The sequence below is a fragment of the Carcharodon carcharias genome, chromosome 31 (genome assembly GCF_017639515.1).
Source record: "Carcharodon carcharias isolate sCarCar2 chromosome 31, sCarCar2.pri, whole genome shotgun sequence".
NCBI lineage: Eukaryota > Metazoa > Chordata > Chondrichthyes > Lamniformes > Lamnidae > Carcharodon > Carcharodon carcharias.
In genome coordinates this window covers 5,984,422-6,007,989 of record NC_054497.1, presented here as the reverse complement: position 1 = coordinate 6,007,989, position 23,568 = coordinate 5,984,422, and the positions used below count along the sequence as shown (strand labels likewise).

Genomic DNA, 23,568 nt, shown 5'->3' with positions numbered 1-23,568 from the left:
AAGAAACTAGCATAGATAGGGAGGAGGTTCTAAGTGGCCTGGCAGGCTTAAAAGTAGATAAATCTCCAGGCCCGGATGAAATGTATCCCAGGCTGTTGAGTGAGGCAAGGGAGGAGATAGCAGGGGTGCTGGCAATAATTTTCAATACCTCTCTGGCCACAGGAGAGGTGCCAGAGGACTAGAGGACAGCCAATGTGGTACCGTTATTCAAGAAGGGAGGAAGGAATAAACCAAGGAACTACAGGCCAGTCAGTCTAACCTCAGTGGTGGGGAAACTATTGGAAGCAATTCTGAGGGACAGAATTAATTTACATTTGGAGAGGCAGGGTTTAATCAAGGACAGTCAGCATGGTTTTGTTAAGGGGAGGTCATGTCTGATCAATTTGATTGAATTCTTTGAAGAGGTGACCAGGTGTGTAGATGAGAGCAATGCATTTGACGTAGTCTACTTGGACTTCAGCAAGGCTTTTGATAAGGTCCCGCATGGGAGACTGATAACGAAGGTAAGACCCCATAGGATCCAAGGCAATTTGGCAAATTGGATCCAGGATTGGCTGAGTGGCAGGAAACACAGGGTGAAGGTTGAATCTGCATTATAGGAAGGATGTGATCGCACTAGAGAGAGTGCAGAGCAGATTTACCAGGATGTTGCCTGGGTTGGAGAGTTTTAGTTATGAGCAGAGATTGGATAGACTGGGGTTATTATCCCTGGAGCAGAGGAGATTGAGGGGGGACATGATTGAGGTGTATAAAATTATGAAGAGCATAGATAGGGTAGACAGGAAGGAACTTTTCCCCTTGGTGGAGGGACCAATAACCAATGGGCATAGATTTAAGGTAATGAGCAGGAGGTTTAGAGGGGATGTGAGGAAGGTTTTTTTCACTCAGTGGGTGGTGCGAATCTGGAACTCACTGCCTGAAAAGATGGTAGAGGCAGAAACCCTCAAAACATTTAAGAAGTATTTGGATGTGCACTTGCTATGCCATGGCATACAAGGCTATGGGCCTAGTGCTGGAAAATGGGAGTAGAGTAGTTAGGTATTTGTTTGACCTTCGCAGACTCGATGGGCCAAAGGGCCTTTTTCTGTGCTGTAGACCTCTATGACTCTTTGATATTCATTGGTTAATAGGAAAGCCTGTAGCCTGACCTCAAAAATGGTTTCCTCTGCCCTCTTCTCCCTGGCAACGTGATACACATTAGCCTTGTATTTTGGCAGAAATGCTGCTTAGCTATCCTTGATCCCAAGGCCTTTTCATCTTAGAAGTACATGGACAGTTTACAGCACAACTGTTTACAACCCAGTACCTTCAACAGATTTCTGGGACTTTGGGAGTCTACTCATGGTAAACTCAGAGACTACTGCCAAGTGTAAGTACCTTGCGCCTTCTTCTCAGTAAATCAATCTAAACCTCCCTTTTATCTCCAACAATCAAACCACCCTGGCATACTTCAGAACAGGCTACATGACCCCCCCTTCATTTACCTGAAATTTAAAGCCGCAGACCCAAAATACAATTATGAGGTTCAGAAGATTATTATAACAGTGGATTAGTTGCACATTTCTATCGCATCTCCTGTTTTTGGGGGCTATTCAATTTGGCTCCCTGCTGTGGAGGGGTGTCTCATAATAAATGCCTTTATAAGCGAAGAACAGCTAAAAGGAGATAAACCATAGTAAGAAATGAGAAGCCATCATGTGGTTCCAACCTTTAACGTTGCACTTCCTTGGAAGTTCAGGAGCTCACTAAGCCAGAAATTGCAAAGCAATTGAAAAATAGCAAGCACTCTACTTTCCTGTGTTGTCAGGATTTTCCCTTGATGGTTATGATCTATATTTGTTCAGTGTATTTTCAGTTTACTTCCTGTGGAACAAGTAATTTTATTTGGTAAATATTTCCGACATTACAACAGTGACCAGATTTAAACAGCAGCCTGTCAGCTTTAAAGCATTTTTGGACGTCCTGAGGCTGCAAAAGGTGTTATATAAATGCAAACTTTTTAGCTTTCTTTCAGTAATTTTAATTGGAAAAGCTAGATGTTATTCTAAGCTGCCATTTGCCATTTTTAAAATGGCTGTATTGGGCAGGCTGACCATAAGAACATAATTAATGGGGAGCAAGAGTAGGCTATTTGGCCGCTCGAGCCTATTCCTCCATCCAATAAATTCACGGTTAATCTGAATGTGTCCTTAACTCCAATTTCCTGCCTGTCCCCCATAGCCCTCGTCTCCCCTGTAGACCAGATGTATTGTAGGATGGAAATCAACAATTAACTCTTCCCACAACAATTTTGAAAACTGAACTTTTCAATGTGGCAATTTATGACTTCAATGTCATTTTCTAATTTAGGTTTAAGCAACAAAATTTGGAGTGAATAAAAAGGTTTATATTTATTTATCACCTTTCATTTCCTTAAGATGTCATAAAGTAACTGAATTGATTTTGAAGTGTAGTTCCTATTAATTTGTAGGCAGCCAGTTTGCATACAGCACAAACAGTTAATCTGACTTTGTGATTATGAGGACTATTGGCCAGGACATCATCTCTTCTGCAAGTAGTTTTGTGGGAGCTTGTACGTTGAGCTGAACAATGACTTTGATTTAATGTCTCATCCAAAAGGTAGAATGAAAGATTGCATTTATATAGAGCCTTTCACAACTTCCGGATGCCCCAAAGTGTCTTCACCAAATAAGTGATTTTTGAAGTGATGCCACTGTTGTAATGAAGGAAAAATGGCAGCTAGTTTATGCATAGCAAGCTCCCACAAACAGCAATGTGATAATGATGCATGCATCTGTTTTTGTAATATTAATTGAGAAATAAATATTGGCCAGGACTCTGGGGATAACTCCCCTGCTCATTTTCAATGTTAATTGTACAGCAATTTTGTTTAATTATATGCAGGTGGGGGCATTTTTTTTTTTTGGTTTTTCTTGAGCACATATAAAGAGACACTTACTGAAACTAGTATGTGATTAAGGCTATGAGGTGCATGCTTGTAATGTTATACTCGATAAATAAATACACGACTGAGTAAAGATTGGTTCCTGTATCATCCTTCACCAACTGGCTTTCTGGAATATGGGATCTTTTACACCCACTTGAGGGGGCAGATGGGGCCTCAGTTTGATGGCTCATTCGAAAGAATAGCAACACTGACAGTGCAGCACCCCCTCAGTGCTCCACTTAGATTTTTTGTGCTCAAGTGTTTGAAGTGGGACTTGAACCTACAACCCAAAGGACTGCATTGAAGTGTTTCTCTAGATATGTGCTCAAATCCATCACAAGGCTTGAATCAGTGGCCTGATTCAAAGACGAGTGGTGCCATCAAAACAAACTGAAATGTTTGGATTACTAAGGCAAAGTTTATATGCTGATGAGGAGGACGTTGGAGGAACATTCCCTTCCGGAGAGGTAAATATTTAGACACACAAAAATTGGGGTGAGGGAGGAGATACTCAGCTAACAATGCATTTGGGTTTTTAAAAATCCAATGACCTTATTTTGCAGTAGTTGGCCCAGTCATGTTAAAGCATTAGGACAGTTAACTAGGTATGTTTCGCTTTTGGCTTTTGTTGAAGTCAAGCCAAGGACAAGGCGTGCCTTTCTAAAATAGAGACTGATAGATATTTTGGGAGCTATGGTATCATAGGGAGCTGTGGTTTATGGTTTAACTAGTGCAACGGTAGTTTGCTAGCATTCTGCTAAAGCAAATTTATTGAAGCAGTAGGTCATACAATTAACACAAAATGTTACACATAATACTGATCTTGAAAGACTTGGCCTGCCAGCTACATTGTTGAATGTTATTTTGCTTACCTCCTTGCTGATATTGCTTGATGTAATAACTTTGTTCTTCTGTTATCTAAACGTAGTTTTGATTCTAAAAACATGTATTTCTGGTTACTCCCAAAGATAAATATGTAATCATTGCAAGTGCTGTTTTTCCCTCTTTCTCAAGTTTTTTTTCCATTATCCTTTTAAATACTTATAAAACCAAATGAAACAGACTAGGAGACCAGAAGTATTACAGTGGTGACAAGTATAGGGAAGCTGCAACAGAGATTCCAATTTTTATCATGCCATCAGAACTTAACTGTACTCTGTAATGATCCAGCTGCTTTAATACAGAAATGCTGCAATTCACACTGGTTTTATTGAAAAGTTGAAAGTGTGAAGACTGAGGAGAGGAGGAGGAGGGAGAGTCTTAAATTTATAAATCTATACATTTTTAGTTTTCAGTCAAGCAAAATTGATTTGTATGTGTCACTGGAGTTGCAGTCTTTTGGTGCCATTAACAAGAGCTACTTGCTGGGCAATACATTGTTCAGATTGTAATGTAGACTTCTGCAAGGTCAATTAAACAAAGCCTTTTTCAGATCCATTTCCACTCAACTGGAGATAAGGTAATAATGCAGCTAATTAAACTCAAGATAAAGTAAAATAACGTTTAAGCAGCTACCTGATGAGTAGTGGTATTGTCACTGGAGTGGTAATCCAGAGACCCAGGGTAATGCTCTGGGGACCCAGGTTCGAATCCCACATGGTGGAATTTGAATTCAATAAATATCTGGAATTAAAAGTCTAATGATGACCGTGAAACCATTGTTAATTGTCATAAAACCCATCTGGTTCACGAGTGTCCTTTAGGGAAGGAAATCTGGCTTACATGTGACTCTTTTTAAAAAAAAAAATGCCCTCTGAACAAGGGCATTAGGGATGGGCAATAAATGCTGGCCTAGCATTAAAAAAAAAATGAAGGCATATGGACCAAAGGGTTCCAGGTTCAGTTCCTGGCTGTGATAGCCAGCGGAGGGTGGGTCTAAATCCCATTGTGACTCCTCCCTTGGTCACGTAGCAGGCTCACTCATCCCGTCCAGATTGCAAAGTGCTATCTATGGATTACCTTTAAGAGGAAAGATAATTTTGATGTAGATGGGGGAATAGGGAGAGATGGTCAAAACAGTGACTGGTCTTAACTGGCTTGAATTATAGCCGAGAGAAAACCCTAGCACCTTGAAGACTTTTAAAATGCAATCTATATTTAATTTGAATTACTGCTAAATTTGAATTTATTTTCTGGCTCAAAAAATACTTTGAAATAACAAGAAGCAAAATTTTGCCTGAAATCTGAAAAACTGGACACGCTCAGCCGGTTTGGTAGTATCTGTGTAGAAAGGAAAGTAGAGTTAATGGTGCAGCTTTATGACCCTTTGTAAGAACTGCAACATGTGCGGCTTAGAAGGAGGGGCAGAGAGACAGGGAAAAGGCAATTGGGACCATACAAAAAAGTGATCATGTACACAAGTAAAAACATATAATTATAGAGATGCCTAACGTACAGAATTGATAATGTAATGTGAGACAATAGGAGATAAAATGAGATAAAATTAAAGAAATTAAATATATATTCGAGACTCAGCAAAAATGTGAATGGATGCAGCAGAATGGCAGATGGGGAGGGTAACACTGAGAAAGCTCCATGGCCACAGTAGTGTGATGGACGTTAAAGGTCGACATCAAGGTTGCGAACACCTTTCTGGCCTTGTCCCGATACAGGATCCCATCCCAAACACTATCCCACTACCTCCCCTATTCCTGGAAATGCTGGTGCACTCACCCCAAGTTACCAGCTGGCCGAGAGAAAAATGGGAGCTATGGTTAAGCTCTGACATTAGTAAAGTCAGTGTTATGTCCAAAGAGCTGCAAAGTGCCAAGTAAAACTTTGAGGTGCTGTTTCCTGCGCTTGAGTTGTGATTCACTGCAACAGTGTAGGTCAGAGTGGGGGCTGGGTTGGATAATTAGAGTGGCAAGGGCCTTACAGATGTTTGTTTCACCATTGGATGTGGATAATTGCTGGAGAAAATAATGCTGGTAGTCCACAAATGATTTTCTTTCGTGCACAGAAGGCAATGTGCTGGGTATGAAAGCACCACATAACATACACAGACCTAAACACAGTGAGGTCTGTATATTTTTACGGAACTAATTGTCTTTATAGCGGAAATATGATCCTTGTGAAGCTGTCTGTGACATGTACTACTATGGAGACTCAGCCATATAGCTGTCATCTGGGCAGCTGCCAAGCTACACTGCATAGTACAAGGGCGTGATTATAGGGGAAATTTAAGATTATTTCTTTGTATGAGCCTCCTCTTTAATATGGTTTCATATTTTCTGTATTCATTCTGTTTATAATTCTAGTTGCTCACGCACTTTCTTAATTAAGGTGGCAGTAAAGCTTTCAGCTAAATTGGCTGAATGATTTGCCTGAACCTCTCCTAACCCTTACCATCAAGCCTAATACCGCACGAGTGTAATGTTTGCTTTTCCCTCCCAGCTATCCTTGTCGCGCCTCTTAACAAGATTACTAATTTATGTTGAATTGTTTAGTTTTGTACTATGGACCCAGTACTCACTTTTGTCAAACCTTTCCAGTTGCCTAAGAAAGGAAATTTTTATTATTCCGTCTGCCTGGATTCCACCCTAGTGTCAGAATTGCAAAACTATAATTAAACTGGTTGCAGCACCATTCTCTGCCTGATGTCATTTATATATCACCATCATCATCATCATGTGTGCTGTGCCCAAAGGCAGACCCTAGGATTGTAGCCTTCTCCATGTCTCTCTGTCTTGTGCCAGTCTTTTCATTTTCCAATCACTCCCTTCAATTTTCAAGTCATCCAGCATTGGATACAGCTGTTCCTTCCTCTTCCTCTTTTTCCTTGATTCTTCCTTCCATAATGTCTCTTACAAGTCCATTTCCTCTTAAGATGTGCCCTATCCAGTCTCTTCACCTGCTCACATTCAGCAAATTTCTTTGTTCGTTCCTTCTCCTCAGCACTTCATTTGTTATTTTTTCTGTGCGAACTCACATTTCAAAGCTATTTAGCAATTATTTAGTACTTGCAAAGCATCTGTAGATGGAAACTGCAACAAAGCTAAGAACAAGGATAGCAATGATAAAGGCTATATTTAGTAAGAAGAGAGAGTTGCTAACAGGAAACACAACTCAAGTAGCACCTTGTAAGGAGCTTGATTTGGAATGATGTTTTGTATGGACTTGAGACTTGGACCTTAGAACGAGGAAGTCAAATTGCTAAATAGCTTTGAAATTTATATTCTGTAGGTGATTATTTTGGTTGTTTGATTGTTTAGTGTCAAAGAAGCAAACTGTTAACTTGTGAAATGTGAGAGTTTTTATTGCCAGTTGCAACTAATTGCAAAAAGAGATGTGTGAAACAACTGCTTGAAATGTAGATAATGGTCCTTGTTTTGGCATCATAAAGCAGTATAGAAATCACACCTGAAACATTAACTGTCTTGTTCTCAACACACACACAGGGTACTGCCTGTCCTTCTGAGTGTTCCAGCATTTTCTGTTTTGTTTTGGATTTCCAGCATCTGTAATATTTAACTTTTTGTTCACACTTGTGATATGCTGCTTGTGGCCTACCACCACCGTTCCTCCTCACTTATAACCCTTGGCACACCAGCTGTTTATGGTATGGCTGTACCTGTAGCTGAACTACTTGCTAGTTTTGGAATGTAGCCAGGGTTTTGGGGTGTGGTGGTGGGGGGAGTGTTGGCAGAGGGAGGCGGTGGTAAGAAAATGTATGTTAAAAATTAAAGAGTCTGTGAAACTGGGTTTTGAGAAAATCGCTGTGACCCTGAGCAGAGAGTTAACATTGTCCCTGCTTGATTTTCCCATGCTTTTGTCTTGAATTTTCTGAAATAGATTATTTTCAGCAGTGTGAATGTCAAACTTGCTGCCACATGGGGGTGGGAGGCTGAAACAGATTGTTGTATTAATGAGGGAGAAGAAATAGAGGATACGTGGCAGGGTGGAAAGAGGTAATTAGAATAGTATATCAGTAGTCCTAGTATAAACACCAGCATAGGCCAGTTAGGCTGGTTAGTCTGTTTCCATGCTGTAGAGTCTGTGCGTTTCTGCTGTAATTGCTGCTGACGTTCCAGTGCTGCTTTTGATTAGGTTGCCTATTTGAAAGGACGCTGTCAGTGGTCGATGTGGGAAAATATAAAATTATGCTTGCCTGAGCAAAAAAAATATTTCAAAAGTAGTTGAAGGAATAGGAAAACTGAAGCCAGGAATAGATGGCCTCCATAAACATATGCAATGGTGCCATCCTCCATTTTTGTTTTGCAGGTGGTAACATAACGGGAGAACATGGCAGAAGCTCACCAGGCCGTCGCATTTCAGTTCACAGTCACCCCAGAGGGCATTGACCTCCGACTCAGCCATAATGCATTGAAAGAGATCTACCTCTCGGGCATCAGGGCCTGGAAGAAAAAATGCATCAGAATCAAGGTGAGTGTCTTCCATTCAAAATCAAGTCCAGCCACAGATTGGACTCTGCTTATGAGTAAGAGAAGGTCAAGAACCTTAACCTTAAGTAAGTCTATTACAGAGGTATGAGAGGGGTGCTGGCTAAAGTTAATTGGATAACTAGACTAAAAGAAATGGAGATAAATGAACAGTGGGAAACATTTAAAGAAACAATTCAAAAGGTTCAACAAAAATACATTCTATTGAAGAACAAAAACTTAGCAAAAAGTCCCATCTGTGGTTCACTGTGGAAGCTAAGAATAATATTAGATTAAAAGAAGAGGCTCACATTTTTAAAATCTTTTCGTGGGCATTGGTGGCTCAGTTAGCATTTATTGCCCATCTGTATTGCCCTTGAGAAGGTGGTGGTGAACTGCCTTCTTGAACCACTGCAGTCCATGTGGTGTAGGTACACCCACAGTGCTGTTAGGGAGGAAGTTCCAGGATTTTGATCCAGTGACAGTGAAGGAACAGCAATGTAGTTCCAAGTCAGGATGGTGTGTGGCTTGGAGGGGAACTTATATGTGGTGGTGTTCCTATGCATCTGCCATCCTTGTCCTTCAAGGCTGTGGAGGTCGGGTTTGGATGATGCTGTCGAAGAAGCCTTTGGTAAGTTGCTGCAGTGCATCTTGTAGATGGTTCATAACTGCTGTCACTGTGCGTTGGTGGTCAAGGGAGTGAATGTTGAAGGGGGTGGTGGATGGGGTGCCAATGAAGCGGGCTGCTTTGACCCCGGGATGTTGGGATGAGGGATTCAGCGATGGTAATACCATTGAATGTCAAGGGGAGATGATTGGATTCTCTCTTGTTGGAGATGGCCTTTGCCTGGCACTTGTGTGGCTCAAATGTTACTTGCCGCTTATCAGATCAAGCTGGAATGTTGTCCAGGTCTTGTGGCATATGGACACGGAATGCATCAGTAAAGAGGAGTTGCAAATAATGCTGCATGTTGTGCAACTATCTGCAAACATCCCCACTTCTGACCTGATGATGAAGGCAAGGTCATTGATGAAGCAGCTAAAGATGGTTGGGATTAGGACACCATCCTGAGGAACTCCTGCAGTGATGTCCTGGATCTTAGATGATTGACCTCCAACCAGCAGAGAGGTTTCCCCCTGATTCCCAGTTGACTCCAGTTTTGTTAGGGCTCCTTGATGCCACACTTGGTCAAATGCTGCTTTGATTTCAAGGGCAGTTACTATCACCTCGCCTCTCGAGTTCAGCTCTTTGTTCCATGTTTGGACCAAGGCTGTAATGAGGTCAGGAGCTGAGTGGCCCTGGCGGAACCCAAACTGAGCATCTCTGAGTAGGTTATTGCTGAGTAAGTACCACTTGATGGCACTGCTGATGACCCCTTCCATCAGTTTGCTAATAATGGAGAGTAGACTGATGGGACAATAATTGGACAGGTTAGATTTGTCCTGCTTTTTGTGGACATGACATATCTGTGTAATTTTCCCCAGAAAACAGTATAAAAAAAGCAGTAGCAAGTCTGAAGGTTGAGAGTATTTAAGAAACCAGCAAAGGGCCACCAAAAGTTGCTTAAAAAAGGAGAAAAATAGAATTTGAGAGTAAACTAGCCAGAAATATAAAAACAGATTATAAAAGCTTTTTATAATAAGGAAGAAAACTAAAATAAACATTGGTCTCTGAGAAGCAGAGACGGGAGAAATTATCATGGGGAATGAGGGAATGGCAGAGGCATTGAGTAAATATTTTATGTCTGTTTTCACAGTAAAAGATGCAAGTTTTATACCAGAAGTAAATGGTAACCTATGGGCTAAAAAGAGTGAGGAAATTAATATCAGTGGAGAAAAAGTATTGGAGAGACTTAAAGGACTAAAATCTGACAAATCCCCAGGACCTGATGGCCCACACCCTTGGGTTCTAAAAGAGATAGCTGCAGAAATAGTGGATGCACTAGCTATGATTTTCCAGAACTCCTTAGATTCTAGAACGGTCCTATCGGATTGGAAGTTAGACTGCTTTTAAAGAAAGGAGGGAGAGAGGAAACTGAACTCCAGGCCAATTAGCTTAACATCAGTTTTTGGGAAAATGCTGGAATCTATTGTGAAGGTAGTCTTAACAACGCACTTAGAAAAGCTTGGTATGATTAGAACAAATTAACATGGTTTTACTGAAGGGAAATCCTGTTTGACAAATTTGCTAGTTTTTTGAGGGTATAACTAATAGAGAGGAACCGGTAGATATAGTATTCCTGGATTTCCAAAAGGCATTCAATAAGGTACTGCACAAAAGATTATTAGGCAAGGTAAGGACTCATGGTGTTGGGAGTAATATATTTGCATGGATAGAGGATTGGTTAATGGATAGAAAGTAGAGAGCGGGCATAAACCAGGCTTTTTCAAGTTGGCAGGCAGTGAATAGTGAAATGCTGCAATTTACAATCTATATTAATGACTAAGATGAAGAGACAGAGAGTAATGTATCTAAGTTTGCTGATGATACCAGACTAGGTGGAAAGGTAAGCTGTGGGGAGGACACAGAGAGGCTGTAAAGAGAAATAGACAGTTTCAGTGAATGGGCAAAAAGATAGCAGATGGAGTATAATGTAGGGAAGTGTGAAGTTATTCACTTCGGTCATAAGAATAGAAAAGCAAAATATTTTTAAAAGGTATGAAACTTTTAAGTGTTGATGTTCAAAGATACTTGGGTGTGCTTGTACAAACAACACAAAGTTAGCATGCAAGTGCTGCAAGCAATTAGGAAGGCAAATAGCATGTTGGCCTTTATTGCAAGAGGATTGGAGTACAGGAATAAAGAAGTCTTGCTACAGTTGTACAGGGTATGGAATATTGTGTGCATTTTTGGTCTCCATGTTTAAGGAGGGATATACTTGCATTGGAGGCAGTACAGCGAAGGTTCATTGAATTGATCCCTGGGATGAGGGGGGTGGTTGGCTTATAATGAGAGCCTGAGTAAATTGGGCTTATATTTCCTGGAGTTTAGAAGAATGGGAGTAGAGCTTGTGAAACCTACGAATTTCTGAAGGGGCTTGATAGGGTGGACGCTGAGAGATTGTTTCCACTGGTCGGGGAATCTAAAACACGGGGGTACAGTCTCAGTATAAGGGGGCAATCATTTAGGACTGAGATGAAAAGTTACTTCACTCAAAGGGTTGTGAACCTTTGGAATTCTTTGCCCCAGAGAGTGTGGATCTCCATCATTGAATACATTTAGGGCTGGGATAGACAGATTTTTGGTCTTTCAGGGAATCGAGGGGACCTGCTATTTCTTACGTTCTTGTGTTTTAGGAAATAATTCATCAAGACAATAGAGGTAAAAACATTCAGGTTGCTCAGAATATGATTCCATACCGGAATGGGATAGTTGATGTACTGCTGGATTATGCTTTGAAAAGCCTTTTCCCACGTGCAATAGCAAAGGAATTTTCACTCTTCCCACATCCTCCATTTCAACCCACAACTTGGAACCTACATTATCTCGTAGCTAGTTATGAAATTATTCACAGAGGTCCCTGGAACGGGGTCGGTCAGCCTGATCTCTTAGGATGATGAAACCAAAGAAGAGAAAAATAGAAAATAAGTAATAATTTAGACAGGGACCCTGCTGTATTTGAGCTGTTACTGCCCCATGATAGGGCTTTTGTGAGGTTTTCTGTATCCAGTGTAATTTTCTATAAATTTTTACTTTTTAAGTAGGCTTGACAAACTTTTTCGTCTGGGGTGGGGGGGGGGGTGGGGGCACATTTCAAAAATGTTCTCACTCAGCAAATTTTGGAAAGATAAAGTTTGGCACAACATTAAACATTTTCCAAAAAAACTGAGGTTTGAAGTGAAAAAACTTGCTGAACAAAAAAAAAATAATAAATAAAGATGAGTATAATACAATGAGTGTAATAGGGTGAGGGTGTGTGCGCCTGGCTCACTCCCAGTCTCAGGGTGCTTACTCACTCACCTGCACCCACTGTAAGAGTGGATGAATGTGCACGATGGTGTGTGTGGGTGAGGCTGAAGGAGAACCCTGATCCTGGAAGCAAGCCAGACTTAGGTATACACTCTGGCCCGCACATACACTCCCCTTACACACTCCCTCATCCCCTCAAACTTTCCTCCAATCTCTCTTTTTCCCCCCCCCCGCCCCCCCAACGCTTGCTCACTCTCTCTCACAGTCTGCATTCACTCACTCACTCAGTCAGACGCCAATGGGCCCCACAGCCCAGCACCCCCACTCCCCGGTCCCGGCTCCTCGGCTTTCCGTCAGCAAACGCAGGAGAGATACAGCCTGTGATTGGAGGAGCAGCTCCATGCAGAATCTTCCATTCAAATTTACCTTTTTGACTGGAATTTTGATAACGGGCTCTGGGGGCCACATAGAGGGGCTTTGTGGGTTTCAACCGGGCTGCAGGCTGTATGTTGGACAAGCCTTTTTTAAAGTATTGAGAAATGAAAGGTTAATTGAACATTATATGTAATGTTGGAAAATTTTATAAGGTGCTTTTTTTCTTCCCAATATAAGATTAGTATGTGACCTAATATAAGCTCGTGTACAGAAAGAGACAGGCTTCTTCCCTGCCTACATGAAAGATTTTTTTTGATTGAAAACAAAGTGTTAAGATTTCGTTTTGCTTTCTTCTTTTTGCAGAACAATTTTGCGAGTGGTGTTTACCCTGCCAGCCCATCCAGCTGGCTTTTTGTGGTATTGACTGTAGTCGGTACCATGTATACAAGAGTCGACCCCTCAATGGGAATGATAGCCAAGCTTAAGGACCACCTGCCTCTAAGGTGAGCAATTATCAGTAACTGGTGAGACTGTGACAGGACTTGGATATGGTCTTCTCTTGAAAGGTTGGAATTTTCTGACCCTTGGACTCCAGTTATCCTTGGTCTATAAGTTTAAAAAAGAACAAATTAAATTTCTCCCCCCATGATCCAACAATGAGATTTGTTAAGAACGGATATTCATTAAACTTCTCCAGTTTGCCAAGCCTGGAATATTGTGTCGGAGATACAGAATATGGTTTAGAATTAGTGTTCATGTTTTCCAACAAATCTTGGCACTCTACTAAAACACCTTGGGACATATTACTACATTAATGGCATGATATAAATGCTAATTGTTTTGTTGAATGCTATCACTGCACTGAAACACACAATGTAGGAAAAAGAACACTGCCCATAACAGTTCAGATATATTAGAAACTGGACACCAAGAATATTTCAGTCTGTTAGACAACAACCTTCCTGACTCAGTATGCTGTGAACCTGAGTGTTAAACATGATTCAAAAAAGTGTTTTACCAGTGCATATCTTTTTGAAACAATATAGAAACACAAAAATTTTAATAAAAGCACAAATTAAAATTTTAACATACTTACATGTTATAACTTTTTTTTATTCATTCATGGGATGTGGGCGTCGTTGCCCATCCCTAATTAGGCAATTTTGTGGTGGGTCTGGAGTCACATGTAGGCCAGACGGTAGAAAAGGTTGGCAGATTTCCTTCCCTAAAGAACATTATTGAACCAGATGGGTTTTTACAACAATGAACAATGGTTTCATGGTTTCGTTTTTATTGAATTCAACTTCCACCATTTGCTGTGGCAGGATTCAAACCCAGGTCCCCAGAGCGTTGCCCTTGGTCTCTGGATTACTAGCCCAGGGACAATGCCACTATGCCATTGGTTCTCCTGGGCAATCAACAGTAGTGATGTGCAATGATAGTGATATGAGACTGAGGTAAGGATGTGGCAATAGCAACTTATATATGTGTGCATTTATAACACAATAAAATGTCCCAATCCATTTTAACAGAAGTGTTATCAAACAATGTTTGACACAAAGCCACGCAAGGACAGGAAAGAGGTGGATTTCAAAGAACGTCATGTAGGAGGAGAAAAGAGTAGAGAGGCAGAGAGGTTTAGGAAGTGAATTCCAGAGCTTAGTGCCCAGGCAGCCAAATGCATGACTACCACTAGTGGGGCAGAAGAAATAAGCATTGTGCAAAAGGCCAGAATTTGAGGAGTGCAGATATAATAGAAATGTGTAGGTCTGGAGGAGGTTACAGAGATTGAGACATGCTACACTATAGGCAGCTCTTAAGAGACACGATAGAGACTTCAGCATGATCAGGCTACATGCTTAATCTTGTGGCTGAGAGATGGTATGGGATGAAAGTAGAAAAGAAAACAGGACCCCAGAAGGTAACCATGAATCAATGTCCTGAATTAAATTCCACAAATGTCAGTTGGCTCAGTAGTAGAGTGTGTACAATCGTGTGTCACCTGTTTTTCATTCCTTTGTGCTATTATGTACACTTGTCTGCTTAAGTTTCATCTGCACTTGTTCTGTCCACTTAAATATTTTGTCCAACTCATCCCATTATTCCTAAGCTTTCTCTTGTGATTTCATTGCCCCTCCTAGTTTGGTATTGTGTGGAAAATCGCCAACTTTGCATTGAGCTTTCAAATTCATTTATTTTTCCATGAATGTAAATTAGTAACATGAGCAATCCCAATACTGAGCTCCATGGCACTCTTAGTACTTCACTCCTCCTCACTTGGAAAGAACTCTTTCAACGAGTACATGTTTGCTACCCTACTGCCAATATCTTAGCCTCTCCTGGGGTTTGCTCTGAATCCTCATGGCTTTGAATTTAACTGGTAGTCTTGTGTGGAGCTTTGTCAAAAGCCTTTTGGAAGCCAGGGCATTCACAGCATAGGGTTGCACAATAACCCACATTTTACAGTGGCCAGGCATAAAATTTGCAAACGATAAACGTCGGATGCAGGTCAGTCAGTTAATCATAACAAAAATAGAGACCAAAGGGGTCATTTTAAGCGAATCCACTGTTCGGGAATCTGGGCACAAGGCTTGTTTTACACCCTACCTGAGGTTCCTATGAATTGAAGCAATAAAACAACAGTTTCATGGCCACTTCTAAGGATACCAGCTATTGATTTCCAATATTTTTTTTAGCTAAATTCAACCTCTCAAACTGCTATGGTGAAATTTGAATTCTCCTTCTGTGGATTACTTGTCTAAGTCTCTGGACTACTAGTCCAGTAACACAATGACTATACTACCATTTCCTAAAGATCCCATGTCATTGTTTGGAGAAGAGTTCGTGTCCTCATCAATATTCCTCTTAACCAACCCCTAAAAGACAGATGAACTGGCCTATGCTGCTTGTGAGAGGCTGCTGTGCACTACGTACTACATTTCCCTTTAAACCAGCATTAGCAAATTTCAGAAGCTCTTCATTGACTTTGAAGTACGTTGGGATGTCCTGAAAAATTCTTTAATTTTCTTATTTTACAACTTTAATATAATGTACTTTTGTTTGTCTTTTATAGAAGATACTTGTCGCACCAGGGTCAAAGTCTGGTGAGTGCACTGCTGTTTGCGACAGGCCTGTGGCTGGCACTGATTTTTGTGATGCGGCAGATCCTCAAAGCCCTCCTCTCCTACCATGGCTGGATGTTTGAAGAACATGGCAAAGTATCCACTACCACTAAAGTCTGGTTTGTAAGTGCTGAAACATCACTGCATTAAAATATAATTTTTCGCCTTTTCTTCCTCTCATGTCACTATACCTGCCCTTGTGAAAGTGCTGACTGCTTGCTTGGGATACAGTTCCACTAGCACCTTGTTCAAGTGGCCATGAGTGAGCATGACCATGAATTGACAATGATTTTCAACCATGGGAGATATAAGAACAAGAATAGATCATTTAAACCCTCAAGCCTGTTCTATTTGGTGAGGTCATGACTGACCTGTGACCGAACTCCTTATACCCTAAATCAAATGCTGTGGGCAGGTTTTGTGGAGGATGGTATTAGCCTTACCTGCGATGGCTCCTTTGGGTGAGTGCTAATACCGGCTGATTTGTGTCTCATATGTAAAACAGCTACTTGGGTTTGAGTGGATCCTCAGAACACACAGATCTGCACCTCAGAAGGATTCAGTCCTTTGGGAAAGTATGTGAGAAAACGGGAAAGGATGAAAAATAACTTGTGATTCGTATTTCTCTTTTAGACTCTAGTGAAGATCTTCTCGGGACGTAAACCAATGTTGTACAGTTTCCAGAACTCCCTTCCACGTCTGCCTGTTCCATCTGTAAATGACACCTTAAGAAGGGTAAGATTGAAGAGTTTTTAATAGCCAAGCAAAATCTTAATTTTGGCTAGCTGTGAGGCAAGAGAAAAATACTTGAAACAACGCTTGGCCTATTCAAGGATAAAGTCTAGGAATCATTAATGAGAGCATCTTTATCTCTGGCCTTTGAGGATAAATGAGATTTTGTTGGTGTATTTGTGAGAAACAGCAGGAAGTTACATAACAAGTTACGACTAGAGCAAGAGTCTGGAATTAGGACAAAGCGAAGTTGAGTTGGGGCAGTTTAAGTTTTTCTGTTTGCTATAGTGGGATTTTCCTTATTGATCCATTTTTAATGTAGCAATTTTCTAGTCTTACTTATGTTGTAGTGATGCACTCTGCATGTCATGAAATTGGTTTATGTTTAGAGTTCCCTTCTACCCCCATCCCCCCCCCAAAAACAAGCTACTAATGTTCTTTTTAAATAAAAGACATTTAGTGATGGTAATAAGTATATTTTTGCCAAGATGACGGAGTACAGCTGGTTCGGAGTGTAATTACTGCGAGTTTGGTGAGGAGGGGAGGGAGGTGCTCTTTGCTTTTTCTTTCTCTGCCCTTCTCAGCCTCTAGGAGACCAGGAGTTGAAAAGCTGCACAGGAGGGCAGAGTTTGAAAAAATCCAGAAGTGACATCACAGGAGAAGTATAACGTCATTGTTTGGTGAGAAACTGCAGTTAGGAAGGGTAGCTGAAAATTAGAAAAATGCATTATTTATAAAAGAAGTAGCTACTTAGATTTAAGTAAGAAACACAAGCAATGGGGAAGTAAAGTTAAGTCAAGGCCAGGTAAAATGAAGTAGTATAAGTAAACCAAAGTAAAATAAAGTTAATATAAGGGAAGCAAATTGAAGCCATGACAGGACAGCTCAGTCATGTGGAATGTGTGCCCTGTAATATATGGGAAATCATGGATGCTACCGGTGTCCTAGATGACCACATGTGCAGGAAATGTCACTGGTTGCAGAGACTTTATCTCTGAGTTTAGGAGCTCGAGGGACAGCTGGAGTCACTGTGGCGTGTCTGTGAGGCTGAGAGCTATATGGAAAAGCACATTCAGAGAGGTGGTTACACTGCAGTTTAGGAGCATGGAGGCAGAAAGGGAATGGGTGACTGTCAGGCAGTCCAAGAGAACTAGGCAAGTAGTGCAGGAGTCCCCTGGGATCCCACTGTTCAATTGGTCTTCCGTTTTGGATACTGGTGAGAGCGTTGGTAGTGCAGTCAGACCCAAGTATGTGGCACCATGGGTGGCTCTGCTGTACAGGAGGGGAGAAAGAAGAAAAGAAGAGCAGTAATGATAGAGGATTCATTAGTTAGGGGAGCTGACAGGGTTTCTGTGGTCGTAGATATGACTCCAGGGTGATATGTTGCCTCTTTGGTGCCGAGCTCAAGGATGTCACATTCTTCTGGGGGAGCCTCTAAAGCAGTAATCTCAGGATTACTCCCAATCCCACGTGCAAGTGAGTGTAGGATTAGGATAATTGAGCAATTGAACATATAGCTGAAAGCTGGTGTAGAAGAGAGGGCATCAGATTTCTGAAGCATTGGGACCAGTTCTGGGGAAGGTGGGACCTGTACAAGCCAGATGGTCCACACCAAAATAGGACTGGGATGAATATCCTCGCAGGGAGATTTGCTAGTGCTGTTGGTGGGGGGTTTAAACTAGATTGGCAGGGGTGTGGGAACCTGAGGGCAAATTCAGAGCAGGAAACGGGAGATAAGGAAATTAGTGACCAACTCTGAAAGACAGAAGAAGCACAGGTTAAAAAGTGTACAGCCCAGGAATGTGGCAGTATTAAAAGGGATATATGTAAATGCAGGTAGTACAGTAAATAAAGCTGATGAGCTGAGGGCACAGATAGACACATGGCAGCATGAAATCATCGCTATAACGTAAACTTGGCTTAAAGAGTTAAAAATGACAACTCAGCATCCCTGGATATAGAGTTTTCAAGTAGGCTAGAGGGATAAAAATGGTGGGAGTATAGCACTATTGGTTAGGGAATCAATTACAGCTATGGGGAGGGATGATATACTAAATGAAGCCTCAAATGAGGCCATATGGGTTGAGCTCAAATAAAAATGGGCAGCCATGCTGCTAGGAGTGTACTATAGACCCCCAAATAGTGAGAGGGAGTTAGAAGAACAAATAAGTAAGCAAATTTCTGAGTACAAGAACAGTAGGGCAGTAATAGTTGGAGACATCAACTACCCTAATATCAATTGGGATACAAACAGTGTGAAGGGCATAGAGAGCACAAAATTCTTGAACTGCATTCAAGAGAACATTTTTTAGACAGCACGTAACAAGCCCAATGAGAGGGCACACAATTCTAGATTTAGTCTTAGGAAATTAAGCTGGGCAAGTGGATGAAGTAGCAGTGGAGGACCATTTTGGAGATGGTGACCATAATCCAGTTAGATTAAATACAGATAGAACAGGAGTAAAAGTTCTAAATTGGGAAAAGAGAAATTTTACGAAGCTGTGAGTTGAATTGGTGAAAGTGGACTGGATACAGCTGCTAGAAGGGAAAACAGTGTCAAATCAATGAGGCATTCAAAAGCAAAATGCTAGGGGCACAGTGTAGACATGTTCCCACAAAGAAAAAGGGTGGTACTGCCAAATCTAGAGCCCTTTGGTTATCCAGAAGCATACAGGGTAAGATAAAGCAGAAAAAACAAGCTTATGTCTGTCACAAAAAGCTTGATACTGTAGAAAGCCTAGAGTAGTATAGAAAGTACAGGGATGAAGTAACTAAGGAAATTGGAAAGCAAAGAGAGAATACAAATATGGTTTTGTTAGGGGAAGATTGTGCCTTACTAGCTCAATCGAATTTTTTGAGGAAGTAACAAGGAGGATTGATGAGGGTAGTGCAGTTAATGTTGTTTACATGGAATTTAGTAAGGAATTTGACAAGGTCCCACATGGTAGATTAGTCAGAAAAGTGAGATCCCATGGGAAATGGGAAAGTGGAGAGTTGGATCCAAAGTTGGCTCAGCGACAGGAAACAAAGGATTATGGTCGATGCATGTTCTTGCGAATGGAAAGCAGTTTCCATTGGCATTCCATATGGCTCATGGTTGGGGTCCTTGCTGTTTGTTGTATATATTAATAATTTGGACTTAAATGTGGGAGGCATAATCAGGAATTTTGCAGATGGCCCAGAAATTGGCAGTGTAGTTGATAGTGAAGAAGATAACACTTGTCTCCAAAACAATGTCAATGGTTTGGTTGAGTGGGTGGAAAAGTGGCAGATGGAATTCAACCTGGAGAAGTGTGAGGTAATGCGTTTGGGGAGGGTAGAGAAAGCAAGGGAATACTCAATAAACGGGAGGATATTGATGGGGGTAGAGGAAGTGAGAGACTTTGGAGTGCATTAAGGTGGCAGGACAGGTGGATAATGTAGTAAACAAACCATATGAAATGCTTTCCTTTATTGGACAAGTTATTTAATACAAAAGCAGAGATGTAATACTGGAACGGAATAAAACGCTGGTTAATCACAGCTGGAATTTTGTGTACATTTCTGGTCACCACATTACAAGAAAAATGTAATTGCTCTGGAGAGAATACAGAGGTTTACAAGAATGTTGCCAGGGCTTAAAAATTTCAGCTATGAGGAAAGATTGGATAGGCTGGGGTTGTTTTTCTTAGAACTGAGGAGGCTGAAGGGTGACTTAATTGAAGTGTACAAAATTATGAAGGGCCTGGATAGAGTAGACAGGAAAGACCAGTTTCCCCTAGCTGAGGGGCCAATTACCAGGGGGCATAGATTTAAGGTAGAAGGATTGGAGGGGACATGAGGAAAAGCTTTTACATCTAGAGGGTAGTGGGTGTCTGGAATTCACTGCCCAAATTGGTATTCGAGGCTGAAATGCTGAGCTCATTTAAAAGGTACCTGGATCTGCATCTGAAGTGCTGTAACCTGCAAGACTATGGACCAGGTGCTGGAAAGTGGGATTAAAATGGGCGGCTAGTTTCTGTTTTTCTCTTTTTTTGGCCGGCGCAGACACAATGGGCTGAATGACGTTTTTCTGTGTGTAACTTTTCTGTGGTTCTATAACGGTGCAGTTTATTTAAAACGTGTGCGTAATGCATTGAGGGCCGTAAAATGAATGAAGTGCAGCACGTGGATGCAATAGCAGGATACGGGCTGAATATACTTGCATTAATTGTCATTATAGAAGACTGTAAATTTGGGAAGCACCTTGATGCGTTACATACTGGGAAGGAAGATGTAGGACCAAAGCGCCCCAACAGCATTGAATGTGTGACCTCAACATAATGCTGAGCTGGATGGTTCTTTTGCCTATTTGTGTACACTGCGAGGTTGTTTCCCCTGACTGGGGAATCTAGAACATGGAGGCATATTCAGGATCATTTAGAATCTGATACAGAGAAACCTATTCACTCATACGGTCGCAAACCTTTGGAGTTCTCTTCCCCAGAGTTTGTGGTTGCACCATCTTTGAGTATATTTAAGGCTGAGATGGACAGATTTTTGGTCCCTCAGGGAAACAAAGAAATGCGGAGCAGGCGGGAAAGTGGAGTTGAGGCAGAAGATTGGCCATGATCATATTGAATGGCGGAGCAGGCTTGAGGGACTGTATGGTCTGCTCCTACTCTTATTTCTTAGGCTCTTAAGGGGCATGTTTTATTAAATTTTTACTGTCTTTATTAATTTTTAAACAGTACTTCAATCTGTCTCAGGGAGATTGAAGCGTTCTTTCTCGTGCAAGCGTGAACTACACATGAGACCTAGCTTGCCCTCCCAGCCCCACCTGCACAGGTAGCAGTGCTGCCCTCACGATCCACCTAGGGCAGGCCTTAATTGGCCTGCCCCCGTGAAATCACGGTGTGGAGCCGATCGCTGGCAGCAGCCGGCTTCTCAACTGCCCCTGCTAAGGGCAAAATCCTGCCCAGTGTGTTTATTTTTCCCAAAGATCACTGGTAAAATTGGTACAATGATAATTTTTCATGATCAGGGAGGTAAAGCCTAAATGTATAGTGAAACAATGGGAATTTGCATTCAATGGGGAAAATATGAATAAAGGAGAGAAGGCCATGTGTAGAGGCAGGCATTTTAAGATCTAACAAGTGTGAAAAGCCATCAGTATCTACACCTCAAGCTGCTGTCTACAACAAACTGAAGTTCAGAAAACTCACTTTGAATTGGATTGTTCAGGGTATCATGTTTCTTTGCCTGGTTCTTGTACAATTTATGTGTCTTCCTGTTGCCTTAATGGAGGTGTAACTGGGAGTCAGATTAATTAGGGGATTTAGAAGTTATTATAGTAGTAATTTGTAGACATATGTGTGCTTAAAATAATTTTTCATATTAATAAATATTTAATCTAGTTTTGTAAAAACCTTTAAGGCTCGGTGGTTTTATTCCTACTGAATTCAAAGCCTGCATCTCAAAACAATCAAATTGCAAAAATAGTTATGGCAGTTGTCTCAAGTTTTCCTCTGGCATTTGAACAACTCGGCATTTACCATTGGCTGTGCTATAATACTTGGTGACTTTAACTGTCATGAAGCTATTAATATATTATTATATATATGTATATATTATTGGAAAATATTTTTCTTTTAACATAGAGGTTTAGTCTGTGAGTGTGTCTTAATTGAATTAAAGCCAGCTAGTCTGGGTGCTTTGATGTGTACTAATTTTGAAATGTAATCAGAGAGTTAGAGTGCATTTGCATTTTTGAATAGAGCATTCATGAAGTGGGGTGAATTCTGGCACCTAGCTAGCAGAGACCAACAATAAAATTAGCACTATGAAAAGGGTTTTATTGTTAGGTGAAGTTCAAAGTGGTTGGTGATACAATGAGAATTTACATTCAATGGGCTGTGCTAGGTATAACAAGACAACCATTTTGTGTGTGTAGAGAAGAGGCAATGTAAGATCAAAAGCAGCTGTCTCCACAGGAACCAAAGTAAGAAGAACCTTATTTTGAATTCATATGGTGAATTTTGCCTGGTGTCTGGTTAAGCCTATGGGTTGCTGTTGCCTTAATCATAAGACCATAAGACATAGGAGCAGAAATTAGGCCATTCGGCCCATCAAGTCTGCTCCGCCATTCAATCATGGCTGATAAGTTTCTCAACCACATTCTCCTGCCTTCTCCCCATAACCTCTGATCCCCTTACCAATCAAGAACCTATCTATCTCATTCATAAATACACTCAATGACCTGGCCTCCACAGCCTTCTGTGGCAATGAATTCCATAGATTCACCACTCTCTGGCTAAAGAAGTTTCTCCTCATCTCTGTTCTAAAAGGTCTTCCCTTTACTCTGAGGCTGTGCCCTCGGGTCCTAGTCTCTCGTACTAATGGAAACATCTTCCCCGCATCCACTCAGGCCTTTCAGTATTCTGTAAGTTTCAATCAGATTCCTCCCTCATCCTTCTAAACTCCATCGAGTATAGACCCAGAGTCCTCGAATGTTCCTCATATGTTAAGATCATTCTCGTGAACTTCCTCTGGACCCTCTCCAGGGCCAGCACATCCTTCCTGAGATACGGGGCCCAAAATTGCTCACAATATTCTAAATATGGTCTGACCAGAGCATTATAAAGCCTCAGCAGCACATCCCTGCTTTTATATTCTAACTCTCTCGAAATAAATGCCAACATTGCATTTGCCTTCCTAACTACCTATTCAACCTGCAAGTTAACCTTAAGAGAATCCTGGACTAGGACTCCCAAGTCCCTTTGCACTCCAGATTTCTGAATTCTCTCCCCATTTAGAAAATAGTCTATGCCTCTATTCTTCCTACCAAAGTGCATGACCTCACACTTCCCCATGTTGTATTCCATCTGCCACTTCTTTGCCCATTCTCCTAACCTGTCCAAATCCTTCTGCAGCCTCCCCGCCTCTTCAATACTACCTGTCCCTCCACCTATCTTTGTATCATCTGCAAACTTAGCCAGGATGCCCTCAGTTCCTTCATCTAGATCATTAATGTATAAAGTGAAAAGTTGTGGTCCTGACACTGACCCCTGCGGAATTCTACTGGTCACTGGCCGCCATCCTGAGAAGGACCCCCTTATCCCCACTCTCTGCCTCCTGCCAGACAGC

The 23,568-nt window shown here is 41.3% G+C and overlaps 1 protein-coding gene across 5 annotated transcripts in view; it reads left to right on the top strand.

The window, feature by feature from the left end:
* The window catches only part of LOC121271726 (carnitine O-palmitoyltransferase 1, liver isoform-like), a 128,628-nt gene that overhangs the window by 32,340 nt on the left and 72,720 nt on the right, over positions 1-23,568 (top strand). For 4 of the 5 annotated variants that reach the window (XR_005941750.1, XM_041177918.1, XM_041177914.1 and 1 more), the window contains exons 2-5: positions 8,168-8,329; positions 12,974-13,113; positions 15,684-15,855; positions 16,366-16,467. Coding sequence is in view for 4 of the 5 variants with exons in the window: in XM_041177918.1 (XP_041033852.1) it covers positions 8,189-8,329; positions 12,974-13,113; positions 15,684-15,855; positions 16,366-16,467 (555 nt within the window). In the remaining variant the exon portion in view is untranslated. Of the gene's footprint in view, positions 1-1,351; positions 1,370-8,167; positions 8,330-12,973; positions 13,114-15,683; positions 15,856-16,365; positions 16,468-23,568 lie in introns of those variants that run through there. The other variant, XM_041177916.1, reaches the window with a different exon arrangement.